The sequence below is a fragment of the Carcharhinus amblyrhynchos genome, chromosome 6, assembly GCF_965287045.1.
Source record: "Carcharhinus amblyrhynchos chromosome 6, sCarAmb.v2.hapA, whole genome shotgun sequence".
NCBI lineage: Eukaryota > Metazoa > Chordata > Chondrichthyes > Carcharhiniformes > Carcharhinidae > Carcharhinus > Carcharhinus amblyrhynchos.
The window spans coordinates 46031104-46044578 of record NC_137329.1 but is presented as its reverse complement, the minus strand read 5'-3'; the positions used below and the strand labels follow the sequence as shown (position 1 = coordinate 46044578).

The 13475-nt window shown below is 40.0% G+C and overlaps 1 protein-coding gene across 1 annotated transcript in view; it reads left to right on the top strand.

Annotated features, from left to right (window-relative positions):
* The window catches only part of LOC145343933 (uncharacterized), a 49358-nt gene that overhangs the window by 9880 nt on the left and 26003 nt on the right, over positions 1 to 13475 (top strand). Inside the window, exons 5-9 of the mRNA XM_080190475.1 lie at positions 4014 to 4127; positions 4548 to 4602; positions 7455 to 7517; positions 7820 to 7887; positions 7981 to 8074. Of these exons, the coding sequence (XP_080046601.1) occupies positions 4014 to 4127; positions 4548 to 4602; positions 7455 to 7517; positions 7820 to 7887; positions 7981 to 8074 (394 nt within the window). The remainder of the gene's footprint in view (positions 1 to 4013; positions 4128 to 4547; positions 4603 to 7454; positions 7518 to 7819; positions 7888 to 7980; positions 8075 to 13475) is intronic.

The window sequence follows — 13475 nt, the reverse complement described above, 5'->3', positions numbered from 1 at the left end:
ACTGGTTTGCTAGGCCATTTCTGAGGACAATTAAGGGTCAACCAAGATGTTGTGGATGTGGAATCACATGTAGGTCAGACCAAGTAAGAATGACAGATTTACTTCCCTAAAGAACATTAGTTTTTATGACAATCAATGATAGTTTCAAGGTCACTATTATTGACACTAAATGTCAATCCCAGTTTTTTTAACTAATTGAACTTAGCTGTCATTGGTGGGATTTGAACCCATTTCCCCAGAACAATAGCCTGGCCCTCTGGATTACCAGTCTAGTGACATTACCATAACATTTATCACCTTTATGGTCTGTGTGTGGAATTTTTAGCATACACCTTAGCATCTACATTTCAAAGCCTTTGATCATTATTTAATGTTCAGGTTTCTAAAGCATACATGAATGTGGAAAGAATGTAGCATTTTTTTCTCATAAGTTTGAGTTTTCTTGTTATTAACATATCCTTCATCTTCACAAGATTATTTTTGCCTATCTTCTAATTTCAGCATAACATTTGTGTTATCATCATGTGATAACACATCATGTGTTCTAAATAGACAAACTCATCTACTTGTTCCAGGGTGAGACCATTCATTTGAATGTTCCACATCTTTATAAAAATCCATGTGTTAAACCCTGGTAAATGTTCAATGTATAAAAGTGCACTGTCTGACATGGTACTGAGCTTTTCATAGCAGGAAGTCTTGAAGCTTAGTTTCATGTTCAATATCTAATCTGTGCTGAGTTATCTGATTCCAGGTGGGGCAGCTTAAGAAGCCTACAATTGGTCTGATTTGATTTATTATTGTCACATGTATTAACATACAGTGAAAAGTATTGTTTCTTGCGTGCAATACAGACAAAGCCTACTGTTCATAGAGAAGGAAACGAGAGAGTGCAGAATGATGTGTTACAGTCATAGGGAGGGTGTAGAGAAAGTTCAACTTAATGCAAGGTAAGTCCATTCAAAAGTCTGACAGCAGCAGGGAAGAAACTGTTCTTGAGTCAATTGGTATTGATCTCAGACTTTTGTATCTTTTTCCTGAAGGAAGAGGGTGGAAGAGAGAATATCCGGGGTGCATGAGGTCCTTAATTATGCTGGCTGCTTTGCTGGGAAATGTAGACAGAGTCAATGGATGGGAGGCTGGTTTGTGTGATGGATTGGGCTATATTCATGACCTTTGGTAGTTCCTTGTGGCCTTGGGCAGAGCAGGAGCCATACCAAGCTGTGATACAACCAGAAAGAATGCTGTAAAAGTTGGTGAGAGTCATAGCTGACATGCCAAACTTCCTTAGTCCTCTGAGAAAGTGGAGGCGTTGGTGGGCTTTCTTTAACTATAGTGTCAGCATGGGGGGACCAGGACAGGTTGTTGGTGATCTGGATCCGTAAAAACTTGAAGCTCTTTCTACTTCGTCCCCATTGATGTGCACAGGGGCACATTCTCCTTTACCCTTCCTGAAGTCGATGACAATCTCCTTCATTTTGTTGACATTGAGAGAGTGAGATTATTATTTCTTCACCAGTTCAGCAGATTCTCTACCTCATTCCTGTACTCTGTCTCGTCATTGTTTGAGATCTGACCCACTACGGTGGTGTCGTCAGCAAACTTGAAAACCAAATTGGAGAGGATCACACCTAGGCTAGGAAGACTAAATTTATGCTCCTCTTCACTAACCTAAGAATTCCAAAGGAAGATGCATTTGTATGAATATCGAGTGAGGACAAGGTCAGGCTTGACTATAACGTTTCTATATTTGTATATTGGATAACTCAAGTAGAGTCCAAAATGGGTGTTAGATGGTCCACTTTGCCTGGAACTGCTTATGTTTTATAAGTGACATTTTATGGTATATGCTTCATTTCCATTCTAAGGGGGATAAGGCCTCATGCAAACTCCCATCTTCCGCCTCTTCTCTATGATTGCAGGTTTTTGGCTGTTGCGTGGTGCTCCTGCTCATCCTACGCTTCCAGCCACAATAACATTCCAATCATTGAAGCCAAAAAGCCAACCTGAAGTTTGCCAGAAACCCCTGGTTAAAATTCCAATGTAGGTTAATATTTTGGAAAGTTTAACACCCAGGGTCCCTTTTAAAAAAAACATGGTAAATACACTCACCCACCTGTGATTTTTGGGTATCTTATCGAACTCATGGGTATCATACTAAAGTTGGAAAGTTTAACACCCAGGGTCCCTTTAAAAAAAACATGGTAAATACACTCACCCACCTGTGATTTTTGGGTATCTTATCGAACTCATGGGTATCATACTAAAGTTGTTGAAAGTTGTATTAAATTTATAAACAAGCTCAGAACTCTCATTGCATGTATTGAATTGGCACCTAAAAAATCATTTGGCAATGTTAGACATCTGGGGGAGTGCCTGACTCAAAATGACAGTTTCTGCATGGAACAGACATACAAGACTGCAACTCGACTTTCAGGACCCTAGTACTTGTATTATTGTCTTTAAACAGGCTGGAATCTATTCAAAATTATCCCTTGCTATCTTCACAAATAAAGAATGACCATTTGGGTAAGATACTTGAGGGGTATGACATCTAGTGAATGAACTCTAGTTTTAATGGGTAGCTTTTTGTATTTTCTTTTTATTTAACAACTATTGGCGACCTCCCTACAGTACTAGATTCTTCCATAGAAGATAAGGGAACCAAATTTCTTCGCTTTTGTGCCTGAGGTACATTTATTTTCCAAATGTAAAACAGAAGAAAAATATCAGTTACCTGTGACTCTGAATCTCAAGGATGGAGTAGTGCGCTTGTGTTTCCTGCCTCATGTATCTCCTTAACATAATTTGTACCTTAGAGATAATGGAGGGCTTGATTGGAAGATCTGAGGTAGGTCATGAAACAAAGTTTGAAGCATAAACAGCACCAGCATAATGGACGTCAGAGGCAGAAAGTCAGTGGCAATTACTGCTGAACACAATTAACTTTCCAGCCCTACACTGACCCAAGCCTCTGTCCAGGAAAAGGACTCTTTGTCAGAGCTATGTATATGACCTGAATCTGGATTTACAATGAGGCTGAGATCAGATCATATTCAGCGCACTAGAGTCCTCTGTCTGATATTTACCAGGGGACCTTTGAAAGAAAATAGACTCAATAAATGTGTTAGACACATGGGGTTGTCTGTGAGCAGTTGGATGCAGCTGACTTTTTTTTTGTTACTGTCCATGTTCCCATTTGGAAGGAGATATATTTTAGATCTGTTGAAATATACTTTTATCTGCAACTATCCAGTCCCACATGTTCGTCCTCCTCCTTGCATCCTTGCTGTGTTGAAACCAAGAGTCATCACACTAATTAATTAGAGTGTATTTTGATTGATAGATGGAAAGCTGATGGTGAGGGTTAGCTGTCCTTTTAAACACTAATTAGATTTCCTTTCCATTATTTGGTATTAATTTCCATTGACTGCAATGTAAGATGGGTGAGCCTGCTACCACTCACTTTACCAACTGTTGATAGAGAATGAGGCAAATTTTCATTTTTATCAGGATTTCAAAACAATGGAATTACGTTCTTAAATCTTTTTCATACCATAAACAAGTCTTTAAAACCCAAGTTTGGCATTGCCCATTTTTTGACTTGCCTCATTTTAATCTTTTTTAAACTTTACTATAGGCCCTTCACTGTGAGTCTTGACCCTACCACTTCGGTCTCTCAAAGAAAATCAGCTGAGTGTGGCAGTGACGATACTGCAATTGGCTGTGCAAGTTTCCCCCATAAAGTTAATTTGAATTTGCCAGACAATGCTAATTAGACAATCAAGATTTACAATCTCCGAGGAGATCAATAATGTGAAAGAAACAAACTCTCGAAAGGACCACAATGAAAGAAACAGAGAGGCAAGATTTCACTTTTCAGATCTTTACTGTTCCAATCCTTTGTTGTTTTCTGGAAGGCAGAGTTATTTCATGAACTGGCAGGAGTTTGTTCACTTCCCTGTTTTCATTCTCTTGTTTAACATTCATCCTTTTGTGTTCTGATGGCCCAGTGTTTCTGACTTGTACACTCCAACCACCGAGTTGATTCGCCTTGTACGTTTCTATGCTACTCCATGGGAACAGAAGAAAGAAAACCTGGAGTTGTTTTATGCAGACCGTGAGAGGTACGGATGCTTGTTTTCTCATAATGGAAAATGCATCTGGTCGATAGCTTCTTTGGTGGACTAGTGGGTAAAGATATCACCCCTGTTTGACACTGTGCAAAACAAACTTAAAGAGAGTAAATGCAAAACTGTAACATGCTGAAAACATACAAAACAGTTGGTTAACAACTCTGAACCATGTGGTTTAAAGAAGGCCTGGAAACAAAGTTGCAGGCCTCACACTGCCAGTTCAAAGGCAGCAGAGGAGGAACCTCATCTGTCTGAAGTTTCACAAATAAGGCCACTTCCCCCCTACAGACCACCAGCTGAATAGCACCATGCTACTCTAAAATGTGGTCCAAAAGGCAATACTGTTTTTCATGTCTGCTCCCAGTGGTGTGGGTGGTTGCTACATACCAAAAGATTTTTTTTACATTTCAGGAAGAAGCATCAGCTGAGTATAGCTGCGAGGCGACTACAGCTACTTGATGGTCATGTAAGTTTCCTCCATAAAGGTTTTTCCCAGTTGAGAGCGCGTTTGCCAGATAATGCTACTTAGCCAAGTAAAGCTGTTACAATCCAAGTTTGCACAATAGGACTTGATTGGGTTGATTGACAATAATATCAATTGACTGGGTGGAGCTAGGTACACACACACACACAATTCCAACTCAGTTGCTGTATGGAAGTACAGAGAGGGGAGCACTTTCTCTCTTTGAAGTCTCAAGACTGAGATCTGACAGAGAATATTTCTGAAGTTTTGCTGCTTGAGGATATATCTTTCTGAGAGTCTGCTGTATGAGAGTCTAAAGACAGGTGTATGTCTGGATTTTTGTCCAGAGATGTTAAAAGGCTGAAAATCCAGCATCCATGTAAGCATATCTACTTTTGGTGCCAACTGATTCTGAAGAAGGGATTTGTCTGTGGGGATACTGCTAAATTGGAACAATAAAGATGGATAACTATTAAGAATTATACTTTATCATGTTTAAGTGTTTTAATTGGTAAAAGTTAGGCTAATTATTTCTGTTCTCTCCTAACTATGTTCTTCAGTAAAGGTTGTTTTGATAAAAGCTTCCTATTGGGTCAATTGAATCATATCTGTAATGACGTACCTTATACTCATCCTAAAGCCAAAATCAAAAGCAAAAGTTGGGGTCTAGGCTAATTTCATAATATACCTTGGAGTTTCTGATCTGGTCCCTAACACTCAGCCCAATCATCTTTGACTGTGTGTGTGAGAACACTTTTGTTGATCAAACAGGAATAATTTATATGACTGTTAAGATTATGTATTTACGTAAGTAATAGCCTTTGTATCTCAATGCTTTTATATGCCCAGTTTCATTATCTGGTAGAGAAAGACATCTACATTCTATTCTCTCACAAGCACTTTATTCACAGATGGTATTCAATGTCTCATCCTTTTGATGTGAGCAAGCACTTTATCACTTGACATAAACTCCCAAAACCCCTCTACCTTGGCATCTTTTTATACTATGCTCTATTATGTCTTCTCACTATACTAATCAACAAAGAAAGGTGTCTATAAAGTCAACTGTAAGTAAACATGGTTAAATATTAGTTCCTTTTAATCAGCTTCTAAGAATTTGTATTCTTGTTCATAATCTAATAATACAGTATGTAAAATGTTTTTCCTCATGTCACCATTAATTATTTAGTTATAATGCAGACGCTTGATGAACTGAGCTAAATATTACTAAGGCCAAAATTTCTCAGAGGTTCTGCCAGTTTCACTGACTAACCTTAGAAACACACAATCCATGTGGAGACTGATAATGTTGAGAAAAATATTCAAATTTCTAGTGGCTGACTAGAAGGATCACACAGTAAGGTTTCAAGTTTTAAGACTTGTACTGTAAAAAAAATTGAAGGTAACATTGTCTACTTACTATTCTGATGGCATTATATATTATAAACTACAGTAAAAGGTTCCTCCATTGACTCTCACGGTAAGGGTTATCTTGGATCTTTAGCCAAAGCTCAGTGAATCTTCCAACCTCCTTCAAATCATCATTAACTTGTTTTCTTCAATATGAACACAAGCTCCCACCCACATTCAACATGGCAAAGAGTAGGGAGGCTACTTCTAGCTGTTTGCTTGCTTCCTGTCTCATATTCTTGCAGACTGACTGTGTCTGCGAGGCTCAGGATATCTTTGGAAAATCTACAATGGCTATCTATTGACTTTTCCCTTCCTAAAGCCAATCCCCAATTCACTGTGAATTATCTGAGCCTTGTATCTAGGGAGAAATGCTAATTGGCTATCCTTTGGACCCGCAACATCATTCTATCTTGAAATTATATGTACAGTTCAAGTATAACTGTTTGGAAAAACCTGACTTCAAGACTAACTGACCATCCAGAGTCATCACAGATACTTTGGCCATTGTCCACAAATGAGCAGCTTCTTCCTGGTAAATTAATCTGGACTTCACTGTTCCCATAGCAACCCAGCCACCGAGAGAGTAAGATTCAGAGCAGATCATATAACTCCATAGCTCCATTTTACCTTAAGGTCAATCGACAGTCCCAAAACATTACAAACTTGGTAACTAAGGGAGAACATCAGTTCACTCCCTACAAGACCATGTTGTTGGAAGCACAGAGGTAGGGATAATACATGCAAGAGGTTCACTCCAGCAGCTTGGATGGAGTACAATACATCTCTGGGACTTAATATCCCCAAGTGAAGTGAAGCATAACCAGCCTTCGAGTGGATGAATGTGAGCCACACCAAATTGAACCTAAAGCCCTAAAGGAAAATGAGGTACTTTTTCAAAATAATTTACCAGATGGGCCCAATGTTGGGCTGATTTCAGGATATGAGGTGAAGGCTTGAACAGGCTCACAGAATACTACAGTGCAGAAGAGGCCCTTCAGCCCATTTGATGCACTGGTACATGAAATGCCCTGACCTGCCCACCTAATCACACTTGCCAGCACTTGGCCATAGCCTTGAACAGAAATAGGCTTACTGTTGGAATTCATGGAATGGTCCAGTTCCTTCATTAGAGACAGAAAAAGATCTTCAATGCTTTTTTTTATTGTCTGTATTTAAGCCCAGGCCGAGCGATGAAAGAATAGTAATTTAACAACGGCTATTGTGGGTTAGATACTCATACTGTGAGCTTACCATTTAGAATAACATGAACCATGTGTGATCCTTCATTGGTTCCATTGCCCTTCATTATTGTTGTACCCATTTTCCATGAGAAAACAAAAGAATCATGGATCCTCCTGGGGAGCCAGACACCCTGACACAGTAATAATTGTTATGTTTTTCCAGTACTTTTTGGTAATCTCTCAATTTTCTCTTTTATTAAGGCCAGATGGATTGCTCGGGAACGCCAGATCTTGAACTGGGAGAAGTTGTTTGGAAAGTTGATGGTATGTGATTTTTGTAATTTTGTATCATACAGTCAAGACAGTGAAAGGCCTGACCTTAATCTGGGTCAGGGGTGAAATTTAGATGTTCCATTCATCCATCCAAATTGGAATCCATTATTTCAAGCAATCCAGCATCTGAGCCAGTTTGGTTCATATTGTTCCAAGGTGCAAATGATGAAACTAAACTCTACAGTCTGATAGTATTAAAAGCCAATAAACATGTAGTAACATTATGCACTTTTCAAGACTGAACAAGCCTTTCCTTTTGATCCGATGACAATCTATCTCCTTTCTGTCTGCAGACTGCAAAGACCCATGGACGGCGGTGGAAGTTTCGAGTAGAATATTTGAAGAAGAAAGACACATTCAGGTAAGCCAAAGCAATCTGACCATTTAACAATCATTACAGGCCACAGTAGTATGGTGTCTTAGAAATGAAGATGTTTTCTTGTTGCTGTTACAGCCTAGAATCACAGCGGTTCACAGGGAGTCCAGCTCAGTCTGAGACGCAAGATGGAAAGATTGACTCAGGGCTGCATGTTGTATCTAAAGAGGCAGTAAGTGAAATTATTTAATGATAAAACTGAGCTAATTATCATTGACCTTCCTTGTCTAATTGTAAATATCCCATTTCAGCCTTTGTCAGTGTACGAGATGCAAAACCAATAGGTTCTTCTGACTTGTCCTCCATTAAAAGAGAATACCACCCCCTCATCAAGGCACCACAAGACAGAATGAGTTTCCTGACTTGATCAAAATGAACCAGCAGATTGACTGATTGCAAAAACATTTTCACATCCTTGTAAGCTTTCTTTTGTGCTAACTCCCACTTCCATTTGGTTTCTTTGTGAAGTAATATACAATGTGATAACACAGTTGAAATATCTGGCAAAAACTTTCCATAATAGTTCACCAGAGCCAAAAATGATCTTAGCTCTGACACATTCCTTGAATTTGGAGCTTCCTTAACAGCTCAAACTTACCCTTCCACAGGAGATGAGCCTTTTGTGGTGATCGTATAATCTAGATATTCCACACCTTGTGCCTGAAAAATGCATTTGCTCCATTTCAGGTGCAGTCTCACCTCTGAAAACCTTTGAAGCACCTGATCCAGATTGCTGAGGTGCTGCTTCTTAGTTTCCTCTGTAATCAAAATGTCATTCTGCTAGACGAGGAGTGACTTCGAACAGGTTATCTATCCATCATTTTTTGAAAGATTGATTGGAAGATACCCAAAAATCAAATGATTGAACAGAATTTTATGCATGTTAATTGTAGCGTACTGCTTAGGGTCCACCTCGAGCAAGAGTTGTTAATAAGCATTGCTTGCATCCAGTTTTGAGAATAACTTGCCTCCAGCAATGGATAAGCATTTAATTTGGAAATTGAATTAATGCTGAGTTTATAATCTTCACACATGCACACTGTACCATCACTTTTAAGGACAGGAACAATTTGTACTGTCTAATGAGAAAATTGAATAGGTTCAATGCTCCCAAGCCTTTGTCGTCTTTCGAACTCTTCCTCAACTTTGTTTTCATAACTTAGGGCAATGTTCTGGGCTTGAAAAAGCAAGGAGAAGCCCTGGATCTATGAGTAACTTTGCTTAGTACCCAGTTCACCCTTGAAGACTTCAGGATACGTCTTAACCACATTCTCAGTTACCTTTGAGTGCTTGATATCACCCCACTTCAATGAAATTTTGCTGAGCCAGTTATGCCCTAGCAAACTAGGCCCCTTCCTTATTCCTACAAGGAGGCATGCCCTTGCCTCTTGTCTTGTATACAATATGTACTTTCAAAGCCTCAAGGGACAGAATAGACTCTCCACTGTCTATCCAAAGTTTGATCTCTGCTGGCATAAGGGCCGTTGCTTCGTTAGAGTCCCAAGTCAACTTGTAGGTTTCTTCACAAGTTACAGATGTGGAGGCTTCTGTGTCCACCTCTATCTTGATTTCCTGTCCATTGACCACCACTGTAAAATAAAAAGGCTCTGCTCATGCCTCAATTATAAACTTGCTCCTCTGCCTGCTCTGAGCTATCTCTGTGATGTGTAACTGATTGAGGCTTCTTTAAATTTAAATTTTCTTGCTCAGCTTTTGCCTTTCTTTTCACACTCCTGCATTTGTTCACTAAATTACCCTTCTTGTTGCACTGGTGACAAACAGCATCCATAAATTTGCAAAACTTCGCAAAATGTGGCTCACAACATCTAACACACTCCACAGCTTTCATCTTCTGGTTTGCAACCTCTTTCTTCTCTTCATGCAGCAATTCCACCTGGGCACCAACATTAGCTTTAAGGATATCTGTAGCATTATTGGCAGCCACTTGCATGCTCTGCAAAATTTTTAGAATCTTCTTAACAGTCAGTTAGCTTCACCCAACAACCAACGCTGAATGCTGTCCTGTTCAATGTCACAGACTAATCTGTCTCTGAGCATATCTTCCAATACTGCTCCAAATCTGTATTGTTCTGAGAGCTGGTGCAGTTCTACACAAAGTAAGCTACCAATTGACTTGCCTTCTGAAAATGTTTATGAAACTTGTATCTTTGGACAGTTATCAAAGACTTTGGACAAGTGCAACTAAATCTGCAAAACAAATGTCCCTTGGCTTCTGAGCTACAGCCGGATTCTTCATCCACTTGTAGGTTTTTGCCCCCACACACACTCAGGAGAATTGAGCACCCAGTCCTTGCTTCTCTTGTCAAACCCACTGATGGCCCTGAACATATCCAGGATACTCAACCACTACTCACAATGCCAACTAGTACTCACTGTGCACAACTCCGTGTTGTCACAGTGAATGTCAAAAAACTTTATTTTTTTTCTCTTCATCGTTTCTTCCTCGTCGCCAAAAGATATAGTAACTTGAACCTACAGTAAAGGTAGTTGAATGCATTGTCAAGAGAACAATCTTCTTTCTATAATAAAGTTTATTGATGGCAATAACACAGCAAGTATTAAGAACTACGAAAACAGGAGCAGCTAGCAACATGCCTTGCTTGCAGAACAATCTCTTGCAGACAAGGGCTGCCAAAGACATCACACACGCATGCGCAAATCCACTAAAAGACATTGGTAATCCATTTACATAGACAGATGCTACTACCACACCCAGCAACAGGATAGAAACCAGATTCAATTGTTGGCCTGTCTTATGTTATCCAATTCCAATCAGAACAGCAACTGGAGAACTAAAATTGGCCTGAGCTACTCCTTGGATGTAAAGGCAATAATTAGCCAAGATATTCATCATTGACGTCAATCAGCTTCTTAAATTTACTGGAAAAGATTATACAATTGTTGGAAGAGTTTTCTAATTCTTTCATCAGGTTCACTAATGTGAGAAACGCAGCTCACAGTCAAACAATTTAGTCAAGTCAAGTTCTGAAGGAGCAAGATATTTTATTTAACGTTCTTGCAAGACCGGGTGTCCAGTAAAATAGGCACACCTTACATCGATTTGCAGCACATTTTTATACTTTTTTTTACAAGCATTGTAATGGCTTTGCAATGTGTTGTTCTCCCCTAATTGGTGGTCCCTGTCCCATCTATGTGTTGTCATTCCCCTATTGGCTCAAGGTGCCCCAAGTTTCCATCCCCTCTACTCTCCATCTAACAATGTCTCCTGTTATCACAAGAGTGCATTAGCAAACTCATCCATCTTATCCAACACTGTTACATGTCCAGTTCAGATTGGCGGTAATCAATCCTTTGCCAACTTAATCACTGCTGTCCCGACTATCTCAGTGACCTTTTTCCCCCTTTTATGCTTAGTTGTAGAAACAACACATCTTGCAGACCATTTGCTTTTTGTAACTTGGATCTCGTACATTCCTTCAAGATGTGGTGTATGCTTCACTGCACACCACACCTCTGGTGTTATTTCTACACCACAGGCAGTCTTTTTATTATCCCTAACTATTGCTCTGTTAGCAGCGAATCTTATGCCCTATGTTTGTGACTAACTCACAGTTGTTTCTATAATGTGGGTTATCAATGTGCCTGGCTATATCCAGTCTACCTGACTTTAAGCTATTTCTCTATGGTGTACAGATATATGTGTTAACAGCATCTTTACCTGTTGCTCACACTAATGTCCTTTAGGGAATGAAATCCTCTGTCCTTATCTGGTCTGGCCCACATGTGACTCCAGAGCCACAGAAATGTGTTGACTCTTAACTACCCTCTGCAATAGCCTAGCAAGCCACTCAGTTCAAGGGCGACTAGGCATGATGGCCAGCCAGCGTCACCTATGTCCCATGAATGAATGAAAAAAAGAGAACCACTGACAAGGCCAGCATTTTTTTGATTATCCCTAATTGCCCTTGGAAAGGTAATAGCTGCCTGTTTAACAACTGCAGCCTATCTGGTGTAAATACACCCACAGTGCTGTTAGGAAGGTAGCTCCAGTTTTTTGACTCAGCAACAGTGAAATATCCTTGGATATGTGTTGTTTTAATGGACGGACAGACCCACCAGAGGTTGCGGCACAGTAATATACAATCAGGAGGGAGTTGCCCTGAGAGTCCTCTACATAAACTTTGGACCCCATCAAGCTTCAGAGCATTAGATCAAACATTGGCAAGGAAACTCCTGCTGATTATCATGTGCTGCACATCCCTACTTCGGCCACCCTCAGCTGATGAGTTAGTCCTCCTCCAAATTGAACATCAGATAAAGGAACCGCTGAGATGGCAAAAATGTACTTTAGGTGGGAAACGTCCATGTTCATCACTAAAAGTGACTCAATAGCATCACTAAAGACTAAGCAGCTGATGTAATTGCTAGACTGAGTTTGAGGCAGGTGGTGAGGGAACCAATAAGTGGAAAAAATATACTTTACCTCATCATCACCAATTTGCCTGCCACAGATGCATCTGTCATGATGTGGATGTGCCGGCATCTGACCATGACAGTATCAATAGAAGGAACCACTGCACAAGCCTTGTGGAGTCAAAAGTCCCCTCTTCACATTTGAGGATACCTTCCATAGTAGTATTCGACCCTACCATCATGTTTAACGGGATAGCTTTCAAACAAATCTAATAACTCAACACTGGGCAACCGTGAGGCGCTCTAGGCAGCGGAATTGTACTCTACCAGAATCTGCAATTTCACGGCCCAGCATATCCCCCACTCTACCATTACCTCTAAGCTGGGGGATCAACCCTGGTTCATCAAAGAATGCAGGAGGGCATGTCAGGAGTCAAACCTAAAAGGAGGTCTCAACCTGGTGAAGCTCCAACAGAGGACTATTTGCATGACAAATAGCATAAGTAGAAAGTGATAGAGCTAAGCAATTGCACAACCAATAGATCAGATCTAAACTCTGTGATACTGCCAATTCCAGTCTTGAATGGGGGTGGACAATTAAACAACTCACTAAAAGCAGGCTGCACAAATGTCTCCATTCTTATTGCTGGGAGAGCCATGCACGTCAGTGCAAAAGATAAGGCTGAAACATTTGTAACAGTCTTCAGCCAGAAGTGCTGGGTGGATGATCCATTTTGGCCTCTGGAGGTCCCCAGTATCAAACATGCCAGTCTTCTGCCAATTCAATTCACTCCACGTTGTCAAGAAATAGCTGAAGATAGCGGATGTTGCAACTCTTCCAATTTTTGCATATATTTCCAAATGTTAGTAAGGAGGACTTTGCAGGCTTTACTGGGCAAGTTCTGCTATTGTTGTTCCCAGTACCTAGATTAACGCCAGGTGGTCCATCTGGTTCTTTTTTTCAACTTTTTTGTAAGTGTATTTTGTAGTGATTTGGTACAACTGATTGGCTTGTTATGTATTTCAAACGGCAGTTAAGAATCAATCATATTGTATTTGTTCTAGAGACGTAAATAGGCCAGACCAGATAAGTACAGCAGATTGACTTACCTGAAGAATATTAGTGAACCAGATGGGTTTTTATGACTACCTGGTAATTTCTAGGTCCCAGATCCTCC